The sequence below is a fragment of the Hemicordylus capensis genome, chromosome 5 (genome assembly GCF_027244095.1).
Source record: "Hemicordylus capensis ecotype Gifberg chromosome 5, rHemCap1.1.pri, whole genome shotgun sequence".
Classification (NCBI taxonomy): domain Eukaryota; kingdom Metazoa; phylum Chordata; class Lepidosauria; order Squamata; family Cordylidae; genus Hemicordylus; species Hemicordylus capensis.
The window spans coordinates 238,626,803-238,641,958 of NC_069661.1; the positions used below are offsets into that span (position 1 = coordinate 238,626,803).

Here is a 15,156-nt window from a genome sequence, read left to right on the forward strand (position 1 = left end):
TTAATTTTTTAATTATTTATTTCAAACATTTGATATACCGCCCACTCTGAAGACTCTGGGTGGTGTACAAAAACATGCAAAACAAAACAGCATTAAAATTACATTCTAAATAAAACTAAAGTAACTAACAGAGGGGGGAAAATAGATAAACTACAGGGTAAAAGCCTGGCGAAAAATAAAAGTCTTCCAAAAAGATTTAAAAATCGACAAGGAAGGAGCTAAATGCATCTGCAGGGGAAGGGAATTCCAGATAAGTGGGGTGACAACCGAGAAGGCCCTTTCATGGGTCCTAGCGCCCCAAACCTCTCGGAAATCGGGGACTGACAAAAGGGCCATCTGACCAGATCTGACCGGATGGGATGTAACTGGATGGGAGAGGTGGGTCTGTAGGTAAACAGGAGCCAAACCCCGCAAGGCTTTGAAGGTCAAAACCAGGACCTTAAATTGAACTCGGTAGCGAATAGGCAACCAGTGCAATGACTGCAGGAGAGGTGTTACCCTGTCATATTTTCTGGCACCCATGAGTAAACGAGCCACTGCATTCTGAACCCGTTGTAGCTTTCCGATCATCCTCAAAGGTAACCCTAGATAGAGGGTGTTACAATAATCTAGGCGGGAGATGACAAGGGCATGGGTCACTTTCATTAATGCTTGCCGATCAAGGTAAGGGCGTAATTGACGAATCACATGTTGCTGGGCAAAGGCACTTCTGGCTGCAGCCTCCACCTGCTGTTCAAGCAGGAGGTGCGAATCCAAAAGGACCCCCAAGTCACACACAAGCTCCTTCGGGGGCAGTGCCACCCCATCTAAAACAAGGTTCACATCCAGCTGTTGGCTGGTACAAGGGCTGAGTAAGAGTAGTTCAGTCTTGGTGAGATTCAGTGTGAGCTTATTTTGATCCATCCAGACCTTAACAGCTTCCAGGCATCGAGTAAGCACAGAAACAGCATCTCCAGAATGGTCTGGGATGGCAATATACAGCTGAGTATCATCAGCGTATTGATGAAATCTCACCCCAGACTGGGAAAAGACCTGACCCAGCGGCTCCATATAGATGTTAAAGAGGACAGGGGCAAGAACTGAACCCTGGGGAACTCCATAAAGGAATGGCCATGGTTCAGAGCATCTGTCCTCAATGCATACCGACTGGACACGCCTGCTAAGGTAAGAACGGAACCACTGTAAGACAGTGCCCCCGATATCCAACCCACGCAGGCGGTCAAGGAGGATAGCATGATCGATAGTGTCAAAAGCCGCTGAGAGATCTAGAAGGACCAGGAGAAGGACACTACCCTCATCAAGGTCCCGAAGAAGGTCATCTACCAGAGCGAGCAATGCTGTCTCCGTGCTATGCCGAGGCCTGAAACCCGACTGATAAGAATTAAGATAGCCAGTTTCCTCTAAGACCTTCTCAAGCTGGGCACATACAACCCTCTCTAACACTTCCGCTACAAAAGGGAGGTTGGAGAGCGGCCTATAGTTGTCAAGGACCTCAGGGTCCAGGGAGGGTTTCTTCAAGTGAGGGCGAACTATCGCCTCTTTAAGGACTGCTGGTACGAAACCCTCACGTAGCGAAGAGTTAACCAACTGCCGTAGCCAAGAATTAACATTCCCACCAGCTGTTCTAACCAGCCAGGAGGGACAAGGGTCCAAGCAACATGTTGCCGCACCTATACCCGAGAGAATTGTGTCCATATCCTCAACCAACTCAAAGGTGTCCCATATAACATCACAGGGCAGAATCTCCTCTATCTGATCAGATCCTAGAGAAATAGAGTCCAACTCTAGCCGAAGGTGGGTGACTTTATCAGCAAAGAATTAAGCAAATTGATCACAGCGGCCAGATTGAACATCTACTGGCTCCTCTCTCCTAAGAAGGGAGCGGGTAATCAGAAATAAGGCCGCTGGACAAGAGTCAGCTGATGTGATAAGAGCGGAGAAATAGTGGGATTTTGCCACTCTTATCATCCTAGAATATTCCCAAATATAGGCAAGTATTTGGTCATCTTCAGCACCAGTTTTCCTCCAATGACGTTCCAAGAGTCTTTTGGTCTGTTTCATCTCCCTAAGCTCCTCAGAGAACCAAGGGAGCCGGGATCCACGAACTGTAAGAGGACACTTGGGAGCAATTTCATCTAACGCCCTCGTGGCCTCGATGTTCCAAGATTCCATGAGCTGTGATGGAGAAACGCCTACCAGATTGCAAGGAATGTCCCCAAGAGCCTCCTGGAATCCAACAGGATCCATGAGGCTCCTGGGGCGGACCATCCATGTTGTAGTGCTGTTCCGGTAGAGACAGGGGGCCGCTGCAATCTGCATATTGATCAGAAAATGATTGGAACATGGCAGGGGAGAGATGGAGCACTATGGAGCACTTCAGGGGTGCAATACAAGAGGGTGAGAGACAATAATTGGTAGTGCTATCTTCTGGCACTGTTTATGCGCTCCTTCAAGAACTGGTGCCCTAGGCAACCACCCAGTTCTACCTATTGTACGGGCTGGCTCTGCATACAGTACTGCACTTTTCTCAGTGCTGGAAGGGCCTTTTAAGAGAGCTGGAGCCCTCTCTTAAGAGCTTTAGGAGGCAAGCATTGGGAAGGGCTAAATTTCCCCACACTCTGTGCATGTCTTCCAAGATGGTGCAGGGGCTCAAGAGTGGTCCATTTCCCTTAAAGAAGCCCCGTGGTCAGTCCTGGGCAAAGCACAGGACTATATGGTGGGAATGGTTGTCTCTACATGTGCCAGGGGGACTGTGCAGAGTATTCAGCTTTGGCCAAAGCTTCACAGAGCTCCAGTTGATACTTAGTCAAGGAGCTGCACTTAGGGTTGATGGGGGCCACCACTGGGCCCCGGGCCTTAAAAGGAAGAAGACTACACTATTATATGGGATTTAGAAGTATATGAGCTTGAGAACTGGCAATATAGCAAAAGAGAGACTGAGATATGAAACAGGATGCCCCCCTCTTGAATTTGCTTCTGCTGTGAATACTGGGTGGCCTCAGGCAAGTGATTTTTTTTGCTTCAGCCCAACATCTGTAACATAATGAAAATGAGGCTGACCTACCTTACAGGGTTACTATCAGGATTACAAAATAATATAGGTTAAGTACTTTGAGTACTTTAAGTACCCCACCAAGGCACTGTTATTGCTACCAGAAGGAGCTCCGGCCTAGCCCCCCAAAGGCCTTTAGCTTTCTCATACTAAAACTATCCATGCCTCATCTTTACCTTAAGCATTGTTTTTGTTAGGCTGCACTGCAGTCTCCCCCTGTACACTTCACCTACTGTAGCCAGAGCTGGTTTAATCCAGCACAGGCTGATATAATACTCAAGAGAGCAGCTGCCTCCCAAAGCAGGGCTGAATGTCAGTCACTGTTTCTCCAAACAGGGACATGATAATTTCAGCCTGACATTTTGTGTGCATGTGACCAATAAATCACCCATCTCAGGCTGGGTTCTTCTTAAAGCAAATCATGTGCATAACTGGGAAGAAACCGCACAGAACAGTAACAGGTAAAAAAAACCCCAAACCTAAACAAATGAGAGAAAAAACCTTGCATACGTGTGAGTGGATGTTACAAGATTGCAGGTGTAAGATTTATATTGCAAACCAGACGGATCTGAAGGAGGTTGCCATTTCTTCTTGGGTTACAGCAGAATATGCACAACAGCATTTATCCACATCATTAAACAAGTCCTTGCAGCTCCCATCATGCTAGGAACATCACATAGCGCCACACCAGACCAATGGGCCATCTAATTTAACATCCCTTTGCTGCCAGCTGCCAGGAACCAAATGATTAAAAAAAAAAGTGCATTAAATCCTGGAATGGACAATTAACGAAGAACCTGCACAAAAAGGGAAGTTTCCTTCTAATCCCCACCATCAGTAAGTTGTTATTCTTTGCCTTGAAGCAGGAGGATTTTTATATCCCTTGAAGAAGAAAAAAGTTTTTCATCCCATCTAATGTAGCCACAGATGTTCCCAATAGTCGTATAAATGTCTGCTCCTTTTTTAAAACCTCCTAAACTCTTGGCCTTGGCAATATCTTAGGATAATGAATTCCACATGTTAATTATGCATTGTGTGAAGTATTTCCTTTTATCATTTTAAATTTGCTGACTTTCAGTTGCATTGGATAGCTCTTTAATCTTATGAAAAGAAGTAAACAAGAGCTCCCATCTCCCTTGTCCACACTGTTTCTTATTTTAGTATGCTACTACTAAAATCAGGTTTCCCAATTCACTCAAACTCTGAATGACCTCACTATTTTCCTGCCATTTGAAAGATTTTATAATACGAGATATTGATCCCTCTATCAGCCTAAAAATCTCCTCTCTAGAACCTCACCTGTTAATCAGGCACAAGTAGTGACAACTGAGTTTAAGAACACACACTAACAAGGCAGCCCTGTGCATATTTACTCAGGAGCAAGTGACTCAGGAGTTCAATAGAGCTTACACCCCAGTAAATTAGTATAGGATTGCAGCCATCTAAAGTGTAAACCATATTTAAATCCCAATTTTAATAGGAAATAATTAAGCATGTGCATAAATCTTTGTTATACTGTTTTTATATTGTCTTATTCTTAACTGCTTTGAGTTTTCTTCTGAATGAATAAAATGAAAGAAAATACCATTAATTGAGTTCAAAGGAGTATTAAAGATACTTCAACTTTGGCTGAATCATGCTCCAAATTATCATCTTTGTTCTATTTTCTGCAGCGTTAAAAATGTTTACTTGTGGCCATCACTGATCTTACAGTGCAATAAAGGAAAATCCAGGTATATGTAATAAAGGACAATGATACTCCAAGGAGCTCTAAAGAAACTTCAAACACAGTGTTTCTATCACTAATAAAGAAGCAAATGTGTGGGTGTATTGTGTATGCACATGCAGTCTCTCCCCCCTCTGCAATGTTGGGTCTGCTTCCTAAAAAGAACATACATAGGAGGCAGAGAACCACAAATGTAGTTTTAGATCACTTAGGCTTAGCCATTATTTATGGTTGCCACCAATCCCTCAGATCTTTTTCTGGCACACAGGCAGATAGCTGAGGAGAGAATTGAGTCTGTCATTTGCTCTGGAATAGGACGATAGATATAGGAACATATGAAGCTGCCATATATTGAGGCAGACCATTGGTCCATCTAGCTCAGTATTGTCTACACAGATTGGCAGCAGCTTCTCCAAGGTTGCAGGCAGGAATCTCTCTCAGCCCTATCTTGGAGAAGCCAGGGAGGGAACTTGGAACCTAGATGCTCTTCCCAGAGCGGCCCCATCCCCTAAGGGGAATATCTTACAGTACTCACATGTAGTCTCCCATTAATATGCAACCAGGGTGGACCCTGCTTAGCTAAGGGGACAAATCATGCTTGCTACTACAAGACCAGCTCGCCTGGTCAGTGGAAGCAGTCTTCTAGTACTCCTCAGAAAGAATTCCTACTGTTTCCTTACCTTCTCAAAATGGCAGTGAAAGTGAGATCTTTGGTGAGGATATCTGAATGGTGCTGGGTTACGAGGACTGAGGGCACTTGCCACTGGCAAGTGGATTTGTAGATGCCTGATAGGATAGGAGTTATTGATGTATTCCACCTTGGATCACTATTCCAGGTAGCATAATGCAGGAGAAATGTGTCATTTATACACAGTTATTTCCAAGTGCTTAAAGCACTGATAAAGGTTCCCAACCTTTATTTTAAAAACTCACCAAAAGTACACTTTCTGTGGCAACCCTTCAACTCAGGGACCCCATAGAGACTTTGTGTGTGTGCGTGACTGTGCATGCACGTATAAATATTAGTTACAAGACAGGCTGCTTCGGTCACTAGCTTATATCCAGACTACGTTACTCATGAGTACTGCAATTGAAATTAATAGGACATTTTCATTAACCCATTATCTTCAGTAAGATGAGTAACTTAATCTGGATGTAAGTCATAGGAACATAGGAAGCTGCCTTATACTGAGTCAGACCATTGGTCCATCTAGCTCAGTATTGTCTGCAAAGGCTGGCAGAGGCTTCTCCAAGCTTTCAGGCAGGAATCTCTTATTGCTCCTGGGCTGTGGAATGCATTTCTTATAGACATTCATCATTTAACATCTTAACCAACTTGCAAAAGAGCCCTTAAGACATATTTTTGTTAGCCTGGGTTTTTAATAATCTTGGAATTGTTTTAAATTGCTGTTTTATTTTGTCTTTATTGTGTTTATTTTTGTGAACCAGGAGTCAGGTGGTATATATATTAATTAAAATATAATACATTCAGAGTTAAGATAATAACAAAAATAAAGTCAGAATTTGTACTTAGAGATGTGGCTTCCTTAAGGCCACAGATAGCTGAACTGAGAATTCAACCAGGGGCTTTCCAGATTGCACATTTAATCACTATACTAGCTCTCAGTCCAAGAGCAACTTATACATTCCCCACTGAAACCCACCCACTCAGAATCACATAATGTTAGAGCTGGAAGGGACTTTGGAGGCCTTCCGTCCCAACATGCTTCTCAGTGTAGGAACCTACAGCACCTCCGACAGATGGTCATCCAGCCACTTCTTGGAAACTTCTAGTGAAGAAAAGCCCACCGCTGTCAAATAGGCCCCACACTTGGGGAACACCTCTTAATGTTTATCTTGAATCTGCTTCCTATTAGTTTCAACTCATTGGTTCTAGTCCTGCCCCCAGAAGCAAAAGAGAATAAGCTCCTTCTTCTATGTTACAGCCCTTCAGATACTTGAAGATAGCCCTCGTATCCTTCTCTTATTCTTTTTTAGTTAAAGAACCCAGCTCCTTCAACCATTCCTCATAGGACTTGATTTCCAGAACTTTCACCATCTTTGTTGCTCTCCTATGTACCTGTTCTAATTTATCAGTGTCCTCCTTTAAACGCACTACCCAGAGCTGGACAGAGTATCCCATGTGAGGTTTGACTAGTACAGAATAGAGTGGAACTATTACTTCTTGTGATCTGGACATGGTTGGTTGGTTGTACCACTGAGTCGGTGTCGACCCCTGGGAACCACAGAGCCAAGTGTGTGGATCAAGGTGATCCAGTTGACATCGTCTACCTGGACTTCCAAAAAGCTTTTGACAAAGTTCCTCATAAAAGACACCTGAGAAAACTTAACAGTCATGGGATAAGGGGACAAGTACATGTGTGGATTGCTAACTGGTTGAAGGACAGGAAACAGAGGGTTGGTATAAATGGAGAGTTTTCACAATGGAGAGAAGTAAGAAGTGGGGTCCCCCAGGGATCTGTACTTGGACCAGTGCTTTTTAATTTATTCATAAATGATCTAGAAGTAGGGGTAAGCTACAAGGTGGCTAAATTTGCAGATGATACCAAACTCAAGTGTGCCCAGAAACCCATATCTAAGCCCAATGCTACCATGTAGTCCAAAGAAAAGTGTTGTTTTGGATTTTTTTCATTTGTAGTGTTCACAATACAAAGAAAGTTAGGTAGGAATAATAAATCAAACTGATCAAGTGATGTATCCAATAATCCAACTATGTCAATGTGTTACATATACTTTCAATAAATGAAGATGGATCTCACTCATTCTGGTGTGTGTTAAATTAGGCTGGTCTATTTAATTAAAGAAGAGTATCCAACAGAAAATTTTGTTTTCATGTTTTTATTTATTTTGGAGAACTTCTGTAACTGAACAGTGTTACAAGATTTGGGCTGGTTTTTTCTTTTTGTAAGGAGACTAACTTGCAATTGTCAAACAGGCAAGTCATAAACAGGAAAGGTAGCAATTTTATTTACAACTATAAACTTCTCATCACATAAAGGCTAGTCTTATCCCTTTGTCACATGCGATCCATTCTCTAACTACAAACACATCTCCCAGTCTTCTGGTCACAGCCAAGAAAAATCTCCATGCCCCAATAATGGTATTCTACAGTGCTGAATTAAATACAATTCTCCTAGCATGAATTTGCTTGCAAAATTCAAGTTAATGTTCTTCTAATTAGTTTTCCCCCTCAGTATTGCCAGTTATAATTACTGCTGGATTTAGAGATTGGTTTAAACTACCACCAGCTTATAAATATGTTGAACAGATGTTTGAGAGCCTTGGTATGCTTCTCCAAGTTCCTTAATAAATAAAAATAAAAAGTTCATATATATATAGTCCATGAAAATGAAGTATGGTTTTTTAAAAACACAACCTCAAATTAAAACTTGAAAGCAACCACTGAAAAGGTTTGACATTCTAATAAGGTTAATTTCTGAAGCTTTCAGAATTTCATTTCTATTCTACTATATACTAGCTTCCTGCTAGATGTGCAAGTAGCTTTCGCAGAGCATTAAGTATAGCTTCTTTCAACACATCTATAAAGTTCATGGCCATAGTCCAACATAAGAGTTAACTGTGCTTGTCTGTTGAAATCTGTACTGTATACTTAACCCCACCAAAGCTGCTACTGTATTGGGGCCCACTTATTTAGTGCAGAGTCTCAGATCTGGAGACATCCAAAGTTACCAGCCACAGGTTCTGTATTCAAAATCACTAATGAGTATTTGAACTTTTCTCACAAGCATGCATTGAAGAAGTTGGTAGAAGAAAAGCTTTTAAAAGCTACTCTTTCCCGACTGCACTGAGAACAAGGCGGTTAACTAATCACCAGTGGCAGCACCAGAAAAAGAAGAAGAAAAAAGATTGAGGGACACAGAAGGAGCAAAGTGCATTTATGGGTGGGAGAGCTGTGTCCCACTCCCACGCATTTTAGATTTTCGCAATTGAAATAGGATAACGGGTGCAAGCCACGCCAGGGGAGGCATCCCTCCATCATCTGGAGCTGCCCTTGCCAATCACATTAGTTTTGAACATGAACCAGAAGATTCCACACTGCAGTTTTAACAAGCCATAGTGAAGTATGAAAGAAGAAGCTGAGTAGCAAGAAGGGAAGCAAGGACAAGGCGGCTGCTCTCTTACCAGAGAGCAAGTTCCACTGAACTAATTGCGTCGTCAACTTCCGAACAACATGCATTGGATTGAGCTGCATGCCATTTTGCAGCATTACTCATAGGAGAGAGGAAAGACTCAAAGACTGTCATGTCTGTGCAAGTACCCATGCTCCACATGTGCTTTAGGGCTGCATCACATGCTTATATACATTTACTTCGGAGTAAAACAAGCCCCTTTACAATCCTACGCGAACGAACTCAGGAGTAAGTCTCCTTTAAATCACTGTGGCTTACTGTAGAGTAAACAGGTAGAACTGCGCTATGAACTCTTCGGAACTTACTTCCAAGTAAACAAGCTCTGCACAGGCCCTACACCGGAACGAACTAGCTTGTAATTTATAAAGCACATACTCGTTTTCCGCGGTCCTTTAGCAAGTCAGATCAATAAAGGCCATTTACCAATGAACACTATTCAGTATCATTCAAATAAGCTGCTGCATCTGAAACGCTTCTTATAAAAATAAGAACAAAGCTTGTAGAGCTTTTAGCTTAAATTGCAGGTGGTTTTTTGATTATGAGTAAGAGACACAGACCCCGAAATCTAAACGGATACAATTCACTTTATAATACTGCCAGCATCCGTATACGAGCCCAGGATAGGCAACGGTGCTCAGCTTCTCTCCCCATCAACTCAGAACAGCTATAAAAGGAACAGCACACCAAGAAAAAACATGCACCAGCTCTTCAAGCAGCTTACCCTAAGGATAGCTATTAACCTACTGTGGTGCTGCTCTGAGAGCATAACCAACCCCGTCCGCCAGCCCGCTTCGTACAAAATACAAAAAGGAGAGATCCTTCTCCTCTCTCACAGCCACAGAGAACACTCGCCTGAGGCGCCCCGCCCACCCCGAGAGTGCCTATTGGCTGCGTGCAGAAAACCAGGAGGAGCGAAACTGTTGTTATGATAAAGAGCAGCCACGCCCACGCCTCGTGCGAGGAGCGCTTCCCACCGCCCGCACCTCCTCGCGCTCGCCCGTCTTCTAACGGCTCTCAAGAGCTCCGCTTCGCCCACCCCTTGTCTAGAGGCCACTCCCCTCTCTATTGAACGCACCCCTGCATTTCCACCGCCCCCTTTCCCTCGCTTCAGCAGAGTCCGAACACAGAACCCGCCCGCCTCGGAGGCGAGGCCCCACCCAACCCCTCAAGGCCACGCCCCCAGCCTCGACAGACCCACCCCTTTCTCCTTTTGGGCCACGCCTCTGACTCGCGCGCTCGACCCCCCCTTCTCCTCAGCGTTCCGCGCCCCTCCCCCCGAACCCCATCTGTTTCTCTGGCTGGACGCATCGCGGTAGCGGCCCCCCCTTCTTCCTCCCCCCGCCGCGATTGTACGGACAGGACAGCAATAGTGGCGACCTGAGGCGAAAGATGGGTCCGCGCGGCAGTCGCCAGCAGCAGCAGCAGCTGCGCCGCCCCCGCCTGCCCTAGAGACCCCTGAGCAAGCCGGGAGGAGGAGGAGCAGCAGGAGGAGGCTGAGGAGGCGCCAGCCCGGAGAAGCCCCATGCGGAGGAGCCGGCGCGGAAGGGGCAGCTGCGGCTGCTGAGAGATAAGAAGGCAGGCAGGCAGGCGGGCAGGCACCTCGCGGCGGGCACCGGCCGGAGCGGCGAGATCGGAGGAGCGCTGGGCAAGGGGGCGATGTGCCCGGAGGAGGATGGGGGCTGTGGCGGCGGGGTGGCGGTCTCGGCGGCGGCGGCTGCCGGAACTGGGGCTGCCGCCGCCGCCGCCGCCGCTTCTTCTTCTTTGGCCGGGAGCGGAGGAGGTCCGGAGGGGACGACGGCGACCGCCGCCGCTGCTGGCGCGACGACGGGGCTGCTGAGTGAGCTGCGCTCCTGGTGGGAAGTGCCGGCCATCGCGCACTTCTGCTCGCTCTTCAGAACCGCGTTCCGGCTGCCCGACTTCGAGATCGAGGTGAGGAGTTTGGGGCTTTCGGCTCGGACCCGCGCGAGCAATCAGGGGACCGACGGGCCGATCGATCCCCCGGCCCCGCCTCCCGCCTGAGGACGGGACGGGACAATGACTCGTGTGCGGGGGACCCGCTCTTCCCTCCCTCTCTCCCTCGGAAGGTTTTGGGATGACTGCGACCCCCTCCCTCCCCCGCAGTCTTCTCACACTCCCCCGCCTCAATTGTTTCTTATCTGTCTTGGGCGCTGATGCCCCCCACCCCCAGCCTAGGGAGGGGATGTTGCTGCTGGGTGTTGCCGCCGAAGCGCCGCTCTCAGCAAGTCTTTCAAAGTGTCGCTGATGAAGGCTGCAGCCTCGGCACGCTTCCTTGGGAGTAAGCCTCGTCGTTGAAATCGGCGGCTCTTGCTTCTAAGTGAACATGCCCTGGGGATACCTGTGTGTGTGTTGGGGGGGGGGGAGCGGGGTTGCGCTGCGAGAGGCTGAAGTGGATGTTTGGGCATCTCTGAAGTCGGGTCTCCTAAGGATTTCCAGCAATTGAGGGAGGAGGAGGAGGGTGAAGCGGAGTTTTGTGTGTTTGTGTGTGTGTTTTGCAGAATGGGGGGACCTAACTCCTAGATGCAGAACCGTCGCACGCCACCGCCTTGCTGTTTACAAACGCTTTTGTATATTTCACAGATCACTCGGAGATGGGGGAGGAGTATTTTTATTTGGGTAGTAATTGTTTTGAGGTCCATTGGAGATGGGGGCGGAGTATTTTTATTTGAGTAATTGTTTTGAGGTCGTGAAATGGGCCGCAAACATGTGGCGGGGGGAGATGTGCTCAGGGTTGGAGAAGGAGGCTGGTTGGGGTTCCTCCTTGCTCGTTCCACTAGCCCCGATGAGTATGAGGAAGTAGGGGGAGTTCTGAACCGACCTGCCCCAAATCCTTGGAAAACGAAATGAAGTTCCTAAAGCGCTGTCGTGATCGTCTATGCTCTCCCCCCATCCGCTAGCAAACTTTTGGGGCTCTGATTCCAGAGCCACCCATTTTGTTTCTCTCATCTCTTTCCAGAGCTCTCATCTGGGGCAAGGAAGAGAAGGGTTTGATCTTTCTCTTCAAATAGAAAAGAGCCGGCCTTATCCCCTTCTGTCCTTCCTCCCCTCATGACCTCTCTGGTGGCCCAGGCTCAGCCTGATGGCTTGGGAGAGTTTGTTGTTTTGCCACCATTATTCCTGCAGGGAAAGGATGGGTAGGAGGGAGGGGAGTTTAGCTTCTGCCTGCCTGTGGTGGAGGTGCCACACACCGCCCCAGGGCTTTGTGACAATTGAGCGCTGAGCTTTGTGACAACTGAGTAGGGTGTGTGTGTATGTTTGCAACTCCCTCTTTTTATTTTTGCTATTCTCTGGAGTTTGGACTTGTCCTTTTCACAGGATAGCAGCATTTTTAAAAAATTCATCCAAATTAAGTTGGGAAATCTGTGTGGGTCCTAAGTGTGAAAAAAACAATGAATTATTCTGAAAACCGATGAATGGTTATTTAATCTAGTGCAAAACTTCTAGTGAAGCTTCACACTAGAGGATACTCTGTCTTTAAATGCCAGTACCAAATATACAGGGAACAAAATGTTTCTGTTCTGTTATACTGTTACAATTAGAAAGCTGTGCTACCCTCTTCATCTTGGAGTTTTACTGGAGTCTTGGATGTTTTATCTATCTGTTAAATATTACAGTTCTGGGATTTGTAGAGGGTTTCTTGAACAAAATTGTTGCTCATTTGTTTCAGTGCCCATCCTCAAAAATGCAGTACTAATTACAGATAAAACTGGATGAACTTGATTGAGGCTATGACCCTCCATGTGGCTTGTTGCAGACTTTGAGAAATATGGGCAATAATGAAATCAGATGGAGGAACTTGGAACATGGGGAGGGTACTGTACCCTCAACAGACCTGGAGTCTGGCTCATACTCCAAGATCCTAAGCAGCTTAGGCCAATGTGATTAAACCTGGGGTTTACCATCTGTTTATAGCAGATGTAACAACCTTGGTGCCACTGATGCGCTTTCAAACTTTAAAGTGTACACCAAAAGCAGTTATTTCCAAGTACCAGAGGTTGATTTCCTGAGTGTCTCAGGGAAATGGTATAAGTGGAATTATTAAGTGTTTGGGATATGAAGGGTTAGGAATTAATTTGGAATCTGTGTTCAGGTACCTCTGTGGTGTAGAACTTGGAAACCAAACGAAAAGAGAGTATGTTGAATATAAAGCTGTTTAGGAGCTTATAAGAAATCAGGATCTTCATGATTTAACAGTAACATTGTGAATGATCATATATCAGCTGGAGCATTTACTATCTAGCTCGATGATATAAAATATGTATGTCATGGGCAGCACTTTGGAATACAGAAAACACATTCCCTTCCCTAAAGACTGCTCAAAATGGTGGCAGTACTAGGAGGAGTTTGGCCTTCTGTGACCTATATAAGTATCATCCTTGACAGAAGACATGAGGAAAGCATTGTGGAGGCTAGCTAGACAGAAATGAGTATAGGTTACATTGCTCCCCAAAGGAATAATAAAGAATCCGTTCAGTTTTTTCCTTTTAAAATGTCAGTTGCCCTCAGGTTAACTGCTGAGTCTTGTTGGGCACTGGCCATGTTATCCTGAAACTTAATGGTGGAAGCATGCATATTTTCATGTTAAGAAATCTTACTGTTGGGTTAGAGCAGCCCATTAACTGTTATCTACAATGAGTGATTCAGTTTTGAAAGATGTTTGTAGGGAGTAAAATAGAAACCCTGAGTGAGTTTACACTGTCACATGCAACCTTTTGCTCTTCATTGCAGAAATGACTTGTGACTGATTTTTCAGAGCAGTGCAATCCATCTTATGAGAGTCAGGTGTACTTAAGCTCTTTGATTTGAAAGTGTTTAAGCATGCCTAACACTGTGCTGGAGTGTGACCATGGTGTTTTGCTAGATATTTTGTGTGCAGATGCTACAGACGGACTGAGACATGTCAAGATCCTTTTTCTCTGTGTCTTTAAATGTTACATGTGGATAGATTTATGTTAGGAAAGAAGATTGAAGAGATGGTTACAGTTTCCAAAGAGAGGCAGGCCCCCTTTCCCAGGAATGAGTAGGATATGATAATTCCTAGGGCGGGATGTGAATTTTTAGAGGAGGGCAGAAACCCATATGCAGTGCTAAATGTTTGAAAGGGGAAAGGCTCTCTCAGTGATGGAGTTCCTTAGCAAAGAGAGAGCCCCTCCCCCACCTATTGATGTAGATTCTTTAAAGAAGGTTCTCTGCCCAAGCATGTGAAGCAGGAGAAAGATCTGGAATTCACAATGATAAAAGGGCAATTGCACTCGCCTTTCACCTTTTCAAGTCTGAATTAGCATCTGGTTTGCTTCACAAGTGAGTCGATTTGGACTCCAGCTCCTAGAACATGCTTGCCTAACCTGAACATTTAATATGGTCTGGTGGAGCAAAGCAACTTATCTTTTGGGGTGGGGTTGGAGAAGGCAGCTCTGCAATTATGACTACATGTGTTTAGGCAATATTTTTAACCCTCCCAAAGAAATATGTTTCCAGTACATTTATTTAGAGTGGACCAAAATATGTCAGGAAATATATTAGAGATTAGACATCGGAGTCTTCCCTCTGCCCCCAATAGGGGTATGGAATAGAAAACTTGTTAGTGAAAAAGGGTTGAGACAGAAGTTCAGTTGCATCAACTGCAGAAACTTTATGTGAAGACTTCCCAAATGGAGGCACCTTACAGGGAAATGGAAGAATATGAAGGGGTGAGAAGAGGCTGGAGGGAAAGTGCAGCTGCCAGTCCTTCTGGTTGTATCAGAGAGCTGGTTAGGAAATATATGGATGGGACAGATGGTAACAGCATAGAGGGGGAAGGCAGGGGGCACTACAGGGTTAGGTGATGGATATGAAGTCCCATGGGCTACTGATCCTCTGAAGTGAGGTGGGCTGGCAAAATAAATTTAAAAGCCTCTACTGTACTGTACATCCGGTGCTTATACAAAGGTACAGTACTGTATTCTCCCATGTATACCTCTCAGTATGCTCCATTAATCGTCTTATTCCCTGCTGTATGTGCCTTTACTGAGTGATGTGTGATAGGCATCCACTCGGAGTGGGACCTTTTCAGTGGTAGCACCGACCTTTTGGAATGCTTTGCTCTGGTGGTTAGACAAGCCTCCACACTATGTGCCTTTTGCTGCCAGGCAGAATGCTGACTTTTCCAGAAAGCTTTTATTGCTGGCTGAACTTTTTCTTGTAGGTTT

At 45.5% G+C, this 15,156-nt stretch overlaps 2 protein-coding genes across 3 annotated transcripts in view; one reads left to right on the forward strand and one right to left on the reverse strand.

The window, feature by feature from the left end:
• Positions 1-9,992, reverse strand: part of ADA2 (adenosine deaminase 2) — a 73,075-nt gene extending 63,083 nt beyond the window's left edge. Inside the window, exon 1 of the mRNA XM_053255462.1 lies at positions 9,672-9,992. The gene's annotated coding sequence lies outside the window, so the exon portion shown is untranslated. The remainder of the gene's footprint in view (positions 1-9,671) is intronic.
• Positions 9,993-10,252: 260 nt separating this feature from the next.
• The window catches only part of LOC128327136 (chromatin remodeling regulator CECR2), a 221,948-nt gene continuing 217,044 nt past the window's right edge, over positions 10,253-15,156 (forward strand). The window contains exon 1 of one of the 2 annotated variants that reach the window (XM_053255456.1): positions 10,253-10,879. In XM_053255456.1, the coding sequence (XP_053111431.1) occupies positions 10,607-10,879 (273 nt within the window). In that variant the 5' untranslated portion in view covers positions 10,253-10,606. The remainder of the gene's footprint in view (positions 10,880-15,156) is intronic. The other variant, XM_053255455.1, reaches the window with a different exon arrangement.